At 34.2% G+C, this 14,064-nt stretch overlaps 1 protein-coding gene across 1 annotated transcript; it reads right to left on the bottom strand.

Moving 5' to 3' along the window:
- Nucleotides 1-246: 246 nt before the first annotated feature.
- LOC120176050 (9-cis-epoxycarotenoid dioxygenase NCED1, chloroplastic-like) lies at nucleotides 247-2,283 on the bottom strand. Its single transcript, XM_039182561.1, has one exon. It carries the CDS (start codon nucleotides 2,281-2,283, stop codon nucleotides 475-477), a length of 1,809 nt encoding a protein of 602 aa, XP_039038492.1. The 3' UTR covers nucleotides 247-474.
- Nucleotides 2,284-14,064: the final 11,781 nt, after the last annotated feature.

Genomic DNA, 14,064 nt, shown 5'->3' with positions numbered 1-14,064 from the left:
TTCTTTGTCAAACCAGACCAACCACTAGACATGCAAGACAAATTGACTTGTCCTGTCGGCTGTCTATGGAAATTTAAACAATCCAGGCACTTTTCTGGTACAGGGTAGATATTTAAGGTAATAAACAAAGGGTAATTAAGAAACATTTCATTTACTGTGGATTTCAGGTATTCACAAAGAACCGGAGAATTACAGAGGAAATACTATTTTTCCTGTGATTTTATGTACTGTTTGATGAACACACAGTGAAACAATAAGCAGAAACCAGCTGAGCTTCGATAGTCAAAAGCTACGAGCTGTGTTTCTCAAAATCTTTTCGCCTTAAAATATAACCAAAAAGGTGGTGTAAAAGTGTGGGACTAATCCCAAAAAACAGGGTTTAAAAACAGAGGAAGAGATTACGGGGACAATCCTATGCAAAGCATCCCTCTGGTAAATTCTTTCCTTTTTTAGCATCGAAAATGGCTGATGGAATTAGGCCTGTTTTTCCAAGTCCCTTGAGCTTATGAATGTTCCATGAAAACCGTATGGAACTCGAGACGGAAGTTGAACCGTGGATTCTAGCTTTAAGTGCATGGCGTTCACTATCTGCAGTTCTGATGTCCAGGTCTTTTCGTCGTGGCTGAAGGCCAAAATATAGCCATCGTCTTCGTCCGGAGAATCGGGGTTTCGAGGGAAGAACAAAGGCTCGCCGCCATACCTTTGTTCTCCGTAGATATACTTGTTAACCTCGCCGGTGGATAGGTCGACTTTGGCAAATCCCGACACTTTAGGCCAAGGCTCGGCTAGAGCTAAATATGCATACCGGGTTTTTCTTCCGAGTAAGTTCTTGTTCACCATCCCTGCCTCCAAGTTAACTTGCTCGGATTCAGATATGATGGCGCGGCGAGTCGACTTCCCGGTCTTCAAATTCAGTCGAATTTCGGACAGAACACTCTTGAGATTCTCTTCACATTCGTTGAAGATGGAATCCGGGGGAGTCATGCAAGAGCCGATCACAACAACTTCATCGGTCTCCGGCTCTTCCCATGCATTCCAAAGATGGAAACAGAAGCAATCAGGTGCCTCAATCCATTTAATCCCGGAAGCATCAATGGCATTCTTGTCCAATACCCCAAACCTTGACACCTTGTTCTTGTCATACACAACTGGTGAACCACCATGAACCATTTCACCCAATTTGAAAACTACTTGCTGGTCCGGGATCACCACAAAATTCTCAGTGATTGCGAAATCGTGCATCATGGTTGGTCCGTTGACCGGAATTTCGACATCAGGTGATTTCTTACCATTGGGTGAGAATTTAAAGTACTTGAGATATGGCTTTTGGATAACATCATAGCTGAGAGCAAAGAATTCACCCGTTTGGGGATCAACTTTGGGGTGAGCAATCATTGTAGACTTTAACTGTCCATCAAAATCATATCTGCCCCTGGTTTTCAAGTCACCGGACGGTGTGATACGAACATGGTAAGGCAAATCATCTTCGGACATGGCGAGAAGGTGGCCATTGAAGTAAACTAGTCCAGCGTTCGCAACGCCGGTACCATGGCTCGGATCGACGAGTCCGAATAAGCCTCGAGCGTAGAAAAGTAACAGCCTAGCTATGCCTGAGTGGCCATGGAGTTCACCTATGGCCTTGGGGAAAACCGGACGCCCAAAAGATCGTTCTTGAACAAGACGGTTGGTTTCAGTGAACCTACAAGCGTAGCTAGCTGAGCCATTTTTGAACTGAACCGCATGAACCATCCCATCCCCATCGAAGAAATGGTGTCCGGCCACCGGCTCATGAAGCGGGTTCGCCCCGTTTCGAGCGTAGACACCCTGTATACATTCCGGGATTTTTCCGATAACGGGGAGTATCTGCTTGACTGGCTTCTCAGGGACAGGCCCAAAGTTACCGGCGATTTGAACTCTGGGATCGGCTGTTTTGGGCAAAGGATGCCGACGCTCGTGAGAGACTAAAGCATTCTCTACTGCATCTAAAGCCATAGCCGCCGCTCTCTGCAAGGGATTCCATTGCTGGGATTGAGCTTTCTCATCATCACAAGAAGCATGCTTCGTGGAAGGACTGGAAGAAGGCGACGGAGGGAAAGCGGGTGATTGTTGCTTAGGAAAATGAAGAATGGAAGGAGTCTGAAGAGAACACGAAATGTAGGGTTTCCTCTCATCCCTCCTCTTGAAAGCTATGGAGGAAGAAGCTGGTTTTGAGCTTGAAACAGGGAGTTTAGCCTTAAGACAAGGACTCCCACTAGCAACTGATGATGCCGATGAAGATGCCATAGGGCCAGTTCCTATGTTTTGGACTGAATAAGTGAAATTTGATTGGCTCTTTAGAAAGATTAACAAATATGAAGAGAAAATGTGTGCTTTTGTTGGCTTAGGTGACGTTTGGTTGAAGAGAAAATGTGGGGATCCAGTGGAGTGAGTGTTGGGGAGAGATGAAGAAGAAGGTATATATAGAGAATGGAGAGAAGGGACGAAGTCCACTAAAGACATGTAAGAGGAGACCACGTGTTACATTTCAGTAGTGATGATGGGGCTCACCCTAGGGTGAGTTTGAGTGACAATTTTTAAAGTGATTTAGACGACCTGTGTGGCGGGTTTGCGTGACATATTTGCTTAATCCACACTGATCACCACCCCACCTTAACTAAACTTTTAAATTTTTTAAAACTAGATTTAAAGTTTATTTTTTGTTTCATTTTAGTATCACGTTCAAAATTTAACGTTAGATTTTGAAAAAAAATAAAAGTTTAGGTACTAAAACGGATCAAAATTGATAATTTAGGTACTAAACGCATTAAATTTTTAACGGCGGGTACTAAAATAAAGCAAAAACTAAAATTTAGGTATGTTTTAAAAAAAATTGAAGGTTTAAATTCTAAAATGGATAAAAAACAACCGTTTAGGTACTAAATACGTAGTTTATCCTATATTTTTTCTTTCTTTTCTATAACGACATCAATTTTTATGTATTTTTAAGATATAAGTTGATGTTTGGAATTGTTATTTAATAATAATGATCGTAAAAATTAATTAAACTGAATCTCATTATCCAAATTTGGTAGCAATTACTTCTGTTTAATTAAAAAATTTGTGTAATTTACATTATTAGTAATGTGTTATGAACAATTGTGAGTAGGAGAAAGGGAAATAGAATCGTAACTTCATAAAAAAAAAAACTTAGTAGTTAGCATCATATATAGAGTAATTTTATGCTTCGATAATAAATCAAATATGATACATAATCATAAATTTTTAATTAAAATGATATATAATAAAAATAATAATATGAATTAATAATTTTGAGAGTTGATGTTCGTATTTCACCCGTATAAGTCGTATGTAGATTAAACTATAATTATTGTACTTATAACTTCACTAATATTATATTAGTTTTTAATATTATTTTTGGGTAAAGCACACAAATGGTCTCCCAGTTATAGGGTACTGCTTTATTAAGTCCATCGACTATTAAAAGTTACAAAATGATCCCCTAACTATAGAGTGTTGCTTCGTTGAGTCTCTCAACTATTAAAAGTTATAAAATGGTCTCAAATGGTCTCCCAGTTATAGGGTACTGCTTTATTAAGTCCATCGACTATTAAAAGTTACAAAATGATCCCCTAACTATAGAGTGTTGCTTCGTTGAGTCTCTCAATTATTAAAAGTTATAAAATGGTCTCAAATGGTCTCCCAGTTATAGGGTACTGCTTTATTAAGTCCATCGACTATTAAAAGTTACAAAATGATCCCCTAACTATAGAGTGTTGCTTCGTTGAGTCTCTCAACTATTAAAAGTTATAAAATGGTCTCAAATGGTCTCCCAGTTATAGGGTACTGCTTTATTAAGTCCATCGACTATTAAAAGTTACAAAATGATCCCCTAACTATAGAGTGTTGCTTCGTTGAGTCTCTCAACTATTAAAAGTTATAAAATGGTCTCAAATGGTCTCCCAGTTATAGGGTACTGCTTTATTAAGTCCATCGACTATTAAAAGTTACAAAATGATCCCCTAACTATAGAGTGTTGCTTCGTTGAGTCTCTCAACTATTAAAAGTTATAAAATGGTCACCTGACTATTCACGATGTTCCAAAATTGACGGTATTCGGAGGTGAACATGTTAACTGTATTATGATAAAAATCTGACCTAGAATCTCAAATGGCAATCATATCTCAGTCATCATGTTATGTTAATGTTCAACTTAGACAATCACCAATTTTTTAACATAACATGACGAGTTTGGACGATAATGAATAGTCGAGTGATCATTTTTGTAACTTTTGGTATTCAATTGACTTAACAACACAACATTCTATAATTGAAGGATTATTTTATAATTTTTAATAACTGAGAGACTTAATAAAGTAGTATCCTATGGTCGGTGACTATTTGTATAAATTACCCTTTTTCTTTTCTTTTTTTACATTGGTAACAACCGTAGAAAATTAAAATGGAAATGAGTAATGGAATGTCGCAGCATGGCACTACAGATAGATAGGGAGGGTAGCGGCAGACCACGTCTAACCCCGCGTTGCGTCCTCAAACGAGAGTGGTTTAGGGAAACACGTGGCGTTTGCTGCTTTCCAACCCCAGAATCCAAGTCACATCGTTTGTCCCACCCACACGCTTCTCCAACAGTAACACCATATACACATTCTTTAAGAAATTGTCCGACCAGCTCAGTTGGTAGAACGTAAGGTTTTTAATCTTGTGGTCGTAGAATCGAGTCTCACGGTGGATAATTTATAATTCTGACTGTCGGAGGTCTTCCACGAAAACTGCTCTCAACCTGGTGTTGGGGGCAGCCTACTACCTTACCTCCCCTCACCCCATTACATATGGAAATAATGTCAGCTAATTTATATTATAATAAGATTGAAGCTTTTGAAATTTTAATTTTAAATAGAATATACAAACATAAATGAAATACATTTTTAAATTTTAATCATGTTTCGATAGACTCGATCTAATTCATGTTAACGCCATGCTTATAACGTTTGCTAGTTGGTGATCGAAAATATCAAAGCCCATAAATATGAAGTGATGACTCGGTTTGAGTTGTCCATAAAGAGCACGGCATGTGTTATATCTAATACATGTTATGTTAATTAAAATTGACGTCCAATAATTAATGATTACTCTTCATCAATTTAAAGTCATAACGCACGTATATTTCTCATTGATATACGTAAATAAAACAGATATTTCCCATGCAATTAATACTTAATTGGTCAATAAATCAATACTTAATATTTTTAACAGATTACACTTGGCAGCAAGGACCATATATGTAAGTGACAGTGGAGGGAATATTTATATAAATATCATACAATATTAGCCCTACGTAAGACGACATAAAGCATTAAAGTAAGTTAGTCTCGGTGCATACAAATATTATGGAAATATTTTTACCCAAAACCCTATAATATTTGTTGTTATGCGTTTTTATAAAATAATTGTCCAAACTATAGCGTTTTTATGAATATGTTTTTAACGTTACAAGCGTTACGACTTTAAGTGTCCGGGCCGTGAACGTCGTTAATTTTCTCCGTTAGGTGCGCATGTCGCATTCAAGTAATTTTAAAATTTTTATTTAAAATTAAAAAAATAAAATTATATTTAAAAAAAAATTCAAAATAGACCCACAACTTTGAAAATCCTCATTTCAACTCCTAAACCCACATTGGTCGTCGACCTTTGTCGTTTATGAAGCTCCACTCGACCTCACCTCTCCCTACCGATCAATAACCCTATGAAATTGCAACCAATCGATGATCAATCGATGTTTTGTACCATGCGTCGCGATCCCGACGCTCAATCGACGGTAATTATGGCAGTGTATGACTAGGAAGATGACAGAAACTATGTCGACGATGATGGTCGTGGCCGGCAAGGGCGATGGTGGTGGGTTAGAATTAGGGGTTCAGTGTTTTTTTCTTGTAATTTAAGAGAAATTAGGGTTTTATACATATAATAATAATTTATTTTTAAAAAATTCAAAATTATCAGAATGTGACACGTGTCACTTAACATAGATAATTAACAACAGTTACGGCCGGGACACCAAAAATAATGACGTTTATAACATTAGGCACTTGGATCATTCAAAAAAAAAAAGTTTAAACACCTATTCATGAAAAACTCTATAGTTTGTATACTTTTTTATAATTAAGTCTTTTATTTATTGTTGTTACTTAATTTCATGGTTAAAATTACCGGACTCTAAAAAATTTAGATTTAAATCGTAAAGACGATATTATTGGAAAGGATGATTAAAAATCTTGAACATAACCTATAAAATGTATCAATAATAAAAAAATATTAAATGGAATCCATGTTCAATTATAAATAGATAACTCATACATAATTTGCATATAAATTAGAAAGGTTTGAAGACTATCAACCTCTCAAAATGGTTGTCCCTTGTTCCCATATGTAATGGGGTAAGGGGAGGTAAGATATTAGGTTGCCCCCAACACTAAGTTGAGAGCAGCTTTCGTAGGAGACATTCGAATTATGAAATGCCCTCCATGAGACTCGATCCCACGACCTCAATATTAAAAACCTTGTGCTCTACCAACTAAGCTGGATGATCATTTCACTATCAACCTCTCAAAGAAGGTCTTAATATGAACTCCAACCCTCCAATTTTTTTAACACTAATTATTAGCATATCTTCTGGGAAAAGATTTTGTTTCCTCAAAAGCAAATAATTGTTTTTAAAAAATACTTGATTCCCTATTCCAATTTATTTTATAAAAAGCATACGATTTTGCAGTGGGAGATTGTCTCTTCCCCTAATGTCATGCATGACCTTAAACCGCTCAAAAGTTTAATATTACACTCCTTCACTTTATGATAATATTATTAAAATTAATTAAAAGCCAACGGTTGGTTAATTTGTCGAAAGAAGACATATTAATTTATAATAAAACACAACATTCTCAAACCCTTCAACGTGTCCATCAATAGGATGTCTCGTGCCCACAATGGTTAGATTTAATTATTTTAATGTGTATATTGTATTTATTCTTGTATAATAGAGATTTCATGAGTTTAGCGACTAAATTATGTTAATTACGACCTAAAACCATGTTATTCAACCTACCTGCATGGAATCATAGATAGCATATACACGTGCACATCTGTCTTTTTTGTGTTTATTTGTAAAGCACTCACATGTTAGATTTTTGGCAAATAGAAACAACAATCATGATTTATATTTGCATTATTGATTGCATTAATGAATTGATTTGAGTTTAAACTTATATAAACATGAAAAATATTTTATTTTTAATAATTTTTTAAATTTTAAATCGTTCGTTTCGATTTAAATTCGTACATATATATACATTTTGTTTTACTTTTCATGTTTCTATTGTAAAAAAATATATATGTTTTAATATTTTCATTTCTGAAAAAACAAGTACTATTTCCATTTACCAAATATTTGTTTACAAATTGTGAAAAAATGAAAATTATCAAAAAAAGGTTAATTACGAATTTAGTACCTAAACTATCTGTTTTGGTTCGTTTTAACAAATAAACTCATTTTTTTAGAAACCATACTTAAATTTTAGTTTTTGTTTCATTTTAGTACCAAACCATTAAAAACTTTAGGTTTTGTTTTATTTTAGTATCCCGTTCAAAATCTAACGTTAAGTTTTGGAAAAAAAATGAAAGTTTAGGTACTAAACACGTTAAATTTTTAACGGCGGGTACTAAAATGAAATAAAAACTAAATGTTAGGTATGATTTTGAAAAAATTGAAAGTTTAGGTACCAAAACAGACCAAAACAGAGAGTTTAAGTACTAAATGCATAGATTACCCAAAAATAAACAGAAAGTGATTAAAAAGGGACAAAATCAGTGTTGCAAATGTAATAGTTGCACATGTAAGGGCATGGAAGTGGTAAGCACATCTCATGGTAATAAGAGATGAAAATGCAGGCCGTTGGATCACATGTCCACATGGTGACATGTGCTACTATCAGCATAATTATAGTGAAGTGGAAATGATAGCCTAAATAAAACATGTTAAAAAAACCAAATTTGGGGTGGAAAAAAGCCAATAAACTGTTTTTTTTAATAAAATCACATGAACATAATAAATTTAAATAAAATAAGTATTAGTGGTCTCAAGATAAATATCTTTGATCTTGTACCATGAAATGAGAAATATCTTGTACCATTTGTTGCATATTCATATGAACTAGCAATATCATAGAAAGAAGAGTATTCTTGGAAAATATCTTAAACATGCATTAGCAATATTGTACATTATTTTGTAGCATTTTAAAGTGTGAGTTAACACAAACAATTTCTTAAATACAAGGGTAAAGTACACAAATAGTATCCTGACTATAGGATATTGTTTTATTAAGTCCCTCAACTTTTAAAATTTACAGAATGGTCCTCTAACTATAGAGTGTTGCTTTGTTGAATCCCTCGACTATTAAAAGTTACAAAATGGTCACCCGACTATTCATTATGTTCAAAACTCGTCCTTTTATACTAAAAAATTGACGGTATTCTGTGCTAAACATTAACATACTGACTGTGATATGATAAAATCTGATCCTAGAATCTGAATCGACTGTCATATCGCAATATTCATGTTAATGTCCAGCTCAAACGATCGTCATTTTTTAACGAAAAATGATGAGTTTGGAAGATGATGAACAGTCAGGTGACCATTTTATAATTTTTAGTAGTCGATGGACTCAACAAAATAAAACTCTATAGTCGGAGGACAATTTTATAACTTTTAATAATCGTGAGACTTAATAAAATAGGATCCTATAATCGTGAGGCTATTTATGTATTTTATCCTAATTATAAAAAAAACTAGCTGATCCTATTCCCATATGTAATGGGGTGAGGGGGAGGTAAGGCAGTAGGTTGCCCCCAATACCAAGTTGAGAGCAGCTTCCGTGAAAGACCTTCGGCAGTCAGAATTATGAATTGTCCACCGTGAGACTCGATCCCACGACCACAAGGAATATATTAGGATCACACTAGTAACAATTTACGGTGTTCATGTAAGAAATCGTCAAGTTTATTGATGTGAAAATATTCAATCGACTGAATTTTATTAATTTTCTTAAAAGTCGTTATAGATTTGACATTAATAATAATGAAAATATTTTAAATTATAAATAAGTTTAATAATTAATTTACATCGAATGATTTAAAATTTCTACAAAAATCAACCAAATTAAATTGATCTCACCCCTAAAAAGAAATTTGGAACATTTATTTCTTTATGAAGAACTAAAAGCGATGGTTAATTGCCACTAGTAAAGTTGCAATTAATTTATTTGATATACCCTGCAACTTGCATTACCAATAGCCAAAATTATCTGAATTTAAAGAAGCTGATGAACAGGAATCTTATGCTAGGGTGAATTTGAACTTATAAAATTTTAGGAGACGAAAACAAATTTTCAATAGAAAATAATTTTAAAAATCTAAAAAATATGATAATTTTAAATTTTTAGGGGACGAACGTCCGCACCTGCTCCATCGGGATCTATACATGCTGATCGTTGAATAACAGTCTTTTAGTGTCTCCATTGGTGATAGAAGAACATCCTCTCAAAGAATAATTCAATTTTAAACTATTAGACCAACAGACTTTACCTGAAAAAACGTCCAACTGCCAACTAACATTTACCTTTTGTGTGTGTTATCCTTAATCAATAATATACCAAATAATTAAAATTTGTTTTTATATACCCACTAATGCTTAGCCTATGAGCTTCAATAAAAGCATATAGATAAATTATTTTAACAAAGTGCATCTACTGTACATAAAAGTTTATAACACAATAATTATCATTAAGTTGAACCTCAGAAATTCTATTATTATTGGGAGGAAAAAAATACAAACTCCAAATATAGATCATAAAACGGACATAAAACATATTATGAATAACCCATGTACAGTACAATAATTAGACATTTGCATATGCATGCCTCAATTATTTACCATATTTTTGTTTATGTGACCCTAATATGAGATGGGATTAGCATTAATGAAAGGCAGCTGCATTGATGATTGGTCTTGAATATGGCCCCATATGAAAAGGGAGTGTTGAACTAAGGCACATGGAGGGCACATTGTTTGGCAGCTGAAGGATGGGAGGGTGGCTACCCAAAACAAAATTGGTGGGTGCTACTTTGTGCTGTGTTTTGTAGCATTGCATTAAATAGGGGATGGCTTTAATAAGAAAAAGAAACTTTCATTTTGTTTTCGTTGTACACTTATAAATACATGATGCATTAAATGTAAAAGACTTGTAAAATGATAATTAAACGATCTTAATCAACGTCTCATAGACATTGATCAAGTGGATTTTCACACCCTGAATTTTTGAGATTTTGTTCGAGGGATTAAATTGTGAAAATTTTAAAATTTGAGACCTATTTTGAAAATTTTCCTTTGGTCAAGGACTTGAATGGTGATTTATTCCTTTTCCCTTAATTCATGTTCGTCATTGGGTTTTTTTTACATGGGAGAGCCATATTAGTAGAAAACATTAGCCTTCACCCTCTGCCTCATCGTAGTTCATCGACCTCCGATCGCCGGTGGCGTGTACCACCACCACCAACTTGTTCTCCATTGTCCCCCGATCAAAACATTGTATTAATTTCTCGAAAGACGCCGCCGATCGATGTGCAAAACTAGGTGAAGCCGTCGAAACCCACTGTTGATTTCTTTGCAATTTCGACCACCGTGAGCATCTGTAGAACGTGACGTCACCACCAGTCGACTCGTCGTCCTAGTCCAGTCAAAATCCGACCAGCCTCGCCCTAGTTAAGGCCACCGTTCATCGCGAATTAGCAGGCAAAGTTCATACTTTTTATTCTTGATAATTTCCAAGCGCATTCGAAAAATATATGGATCCTATAGTGTGTTTCTTATTAACAAAAATGTTTTCTCTGACTTATACAAAGTATGTTTTCTGATGTCTGATTTATGATTTCTGACACAAGGTACAATTAGCTCATGATTTCTAATATTAATGCCTGTTATCTGATATGTTTTGCTGGGGTACTGTCCGGGTAGGTTTCTGGAGGCTCTGAGGTTCAGCTAGCTGGTAATTCTTTATGTTCTGATCATTAATAATAAACTCCTAAATCCTAGGGGTATAAGGTAAGTCCTTATGGATGTATGTTCTGGGGGTACTGTATTTGGTGTACGGTTAGAGGGAAACTCTATATTTTAAATAAAAACCCAACTTTGATTTACGTTTTCTGATATTACTGGTTTTATCTGAAACTGTTTTATTGGGGTATTGATTGGGTAGGATTCTGGAGTCTCTGAAGTTCAGCTAGCTGGTAAATCATTTTTGTTCTGATCATTCATATTGAACTCCTAGATCCTAAAAGTCTAGGGTAAGTCCTTATGGATGATGTCCTAGGAAATTTAACATGGAGTATTCAGATGGATGGTACTACAATGATTTTAAAAACTTATTTTACTGAAATAACTACTACTGTTTTTAAACTATGATTACATTTTATTCTGGTTTTGAAGGAACACACTAGACGTTTGTTTCAATCTCTGAACCTGGTCTTTTGAATGTTTCCTCTAAGCTATAAGCTACTTGTTTGTTACCTGAAGAAATATCAGTGGAACCTCAGCTCATCACGAAAACCTGTAGATGCTTGAATCAATGAGAAAATTTTTATGCTTGTCATTTATTTTCATGTCCTTCAGCATCACCTAGTAGTTCTATATTTTTGAGCTACCAAAGCTCACTCTTTTACTCACCATTTCAGGTTAAATGAATCAATCCAATGCAACTATCGACTTTAGTAATGGGGGTTCATTCAGCTTGGCTTATAGAGTAAGATACAAGCGTAATTAGGGGCATGTAGGTCATATTTGATTTTTATACCGAGTCAAAAAGTTGTATGATTTAAATTCTGTTTTTAATAGTTGAATGGTTTTTCTGTTTGTTTTTTCATATATAAATTGTTTTACGATTTGAAATTGTTTAGCATTTTTTTAATTTCTCATAGACTTTTTTATTGTGGGTCGCTCAGTGGCTCTAATGTGACACATCGGATCGGATCGGGTCACCTTTGTCAGTCTGAGGGTGTTACATGGATTCTTTGAAATGTCTTGGCAAAAACAATTTTTCCCAATGCCTTGCTTGTATTTTATTTTTATTCTTTTGAATTTAATTTAAAAAATTTGTTGAAGAAATAAAAGATATATGAAGATTGTAAAAGGTCCATCTTTTCTAGTTTAAACGAATAATCACAACCGGTAGTTAAATGGCAATTGATTGCTAGCATGATTTTCAATATCCACTAAGGATGAGGATGATAAATCAGTTAATATGGTTTCATGTCATTCTTTAAGTCTTGGTTGAGAGATTTATAGTGACCGTTAATGTTGTTATCAGACGTTAGATTATGATGACTATTTGTAAAATGATAACTTTAATAGATATGATTGGTTGATTGAAATTGTTGGACTCTAACAAATGATATGAACCCGCCATAAGTTATGTCAAAGTGTCGCGATTTCCCGAGAGATAAAGACCTCTTGAAACCTATGTCTAGAGATGTTTCTCCAAAAGTCTTGATATACGAAAATTAATCCCGTGAAAGAGATACAAAGATCATACTATAAAAAGAAAAATCATTATAATGTGATATTTATTGTGAAGTATCGTTTTTATTGTCTGCACGTGTTAATCGATGGAATAATGACGAATAAATGGATTACTTCATCTATCACATAAGATGGAAAGTTTTTTTCCTGATTAATGGTAATAATAAGACAATATTTATTTAAAGATATCTCTCAGTCATTTTGACATTGAACACTCACCCCCTAACATTCCTGATGCTCGAACATGAGACCTCAAGAAATAATAACAATTCATTTACTACTAAGGTCGCTCCATTCATGCTGAGATCGAAAAATCAAAATAATAATGCTAGACAATTTTGTAACGTGTTTGAATACTTAAAAGTTTATTTAATTAATGTGTATATAACTATTTGTGTGTAAAATAAGTTAAGAAATGAAATGCATGAGAATATCTAGAATATACCGTATTCATGCGTCAAGAATTGTCGGCGATGACTTAGATTAATTACATTGAACTTTCCTCCCTCCCACTTATAGTAAAATGCCCACCCCATATGTTATAGATTTAATTTTTTGTCACATTGCTTTCGTTGGCCTAAAACCAAAACAATGGGGACAAAAATTAGAATGATAACAGAGAAAACTTTCTGCAAATAAGAAAATTGCAACTACATGACTGCGATATTTAATTACATATATGTGGTGCTCGAACCTGAGATCATATTTGAGACCATATTAACAAGGGATAATAACGAGCCCCTTAGGCCTTAATAATTGAGGTGACTTGATTATTTAAAATTTTAAAGGTAAACTACGCATTTAGTATATAAATTATCGGTTTTGGTCTATTTTAGTACCTAAACTTTTATTTTTTTTAAAACCATGCATAACGTTTAGTTTTCATTCCATTTTAGTACCCCGACGTTAAAAACTTAGCGCGTTTAGTACATAAATTATCGGTTTTTGTTCGTTTTAGTACCTAAACTTTCAATCTTTCCAAAACTTAACACTTAATTTTGAATGGGGTACTAAATGAAATAAAAAACTAAAGTTTTTAACGGAAGAATACTAAAATGAAACAAAAACTAAACTTTAGCCATGGTTTTGAAAATTTGAAAGTTTAGATACTAAAACAAATCAAAATTAGTAGTTTAGGTACTAAACACATAATTTACCCAAATTTTAAATAGGGAAAAATAGTGGAATGTAGAATAAAAGCTAAATGGGTTTAGATAAAGTGGATCCAATTTTGTTCCGTCACTCCCACCACAAAAATGTCGACCCACATTCAATTTAAAAGTTGACCTACCTAGGGCTGTAAATGAGACGAGACAGATCACGAGCTACTCGAGATCGATTCGGTCGATGCTCGATAAATACTCGGATCGAATGGACTCAACTCGAACTCGAGCTCGACTCGAATTCTTAGCGAGTCGAAATAA

This window comes from Hibiscus syriacus, unplaced genomic scaffold (assembly GCF_006381635.1).
Source record: "Hibiscus syriacus cultivar Baekdansim isolate YM2019G1 unplaced genomic scaffold, ASM638163v2 tig00112226_pilon, whole genome shotgun sequence".
NCBI classification, from domain to species: domain Eukaryota; kingdom Viridiplantae; phylum Streptophyta; class Magnoliopsida; order Malvales; family Malvaceae; genus Hibiscus; species Hibiscus syriacus.
The sequence above is the reverse complement of the archived record's forward strand: the minus strand, read 5'-3'. Positions and strand labels throughout refer to the sequence as shown.

Coding starts and splice junctions, on each gene's coding strand:
- LOC120176050 (XM_039182561.1), bottom strand. CDS start 2,283: ATGGCATCTTCATCGGCATCATCAGTTGCTAGTGGGAGTCCTTGTCTT.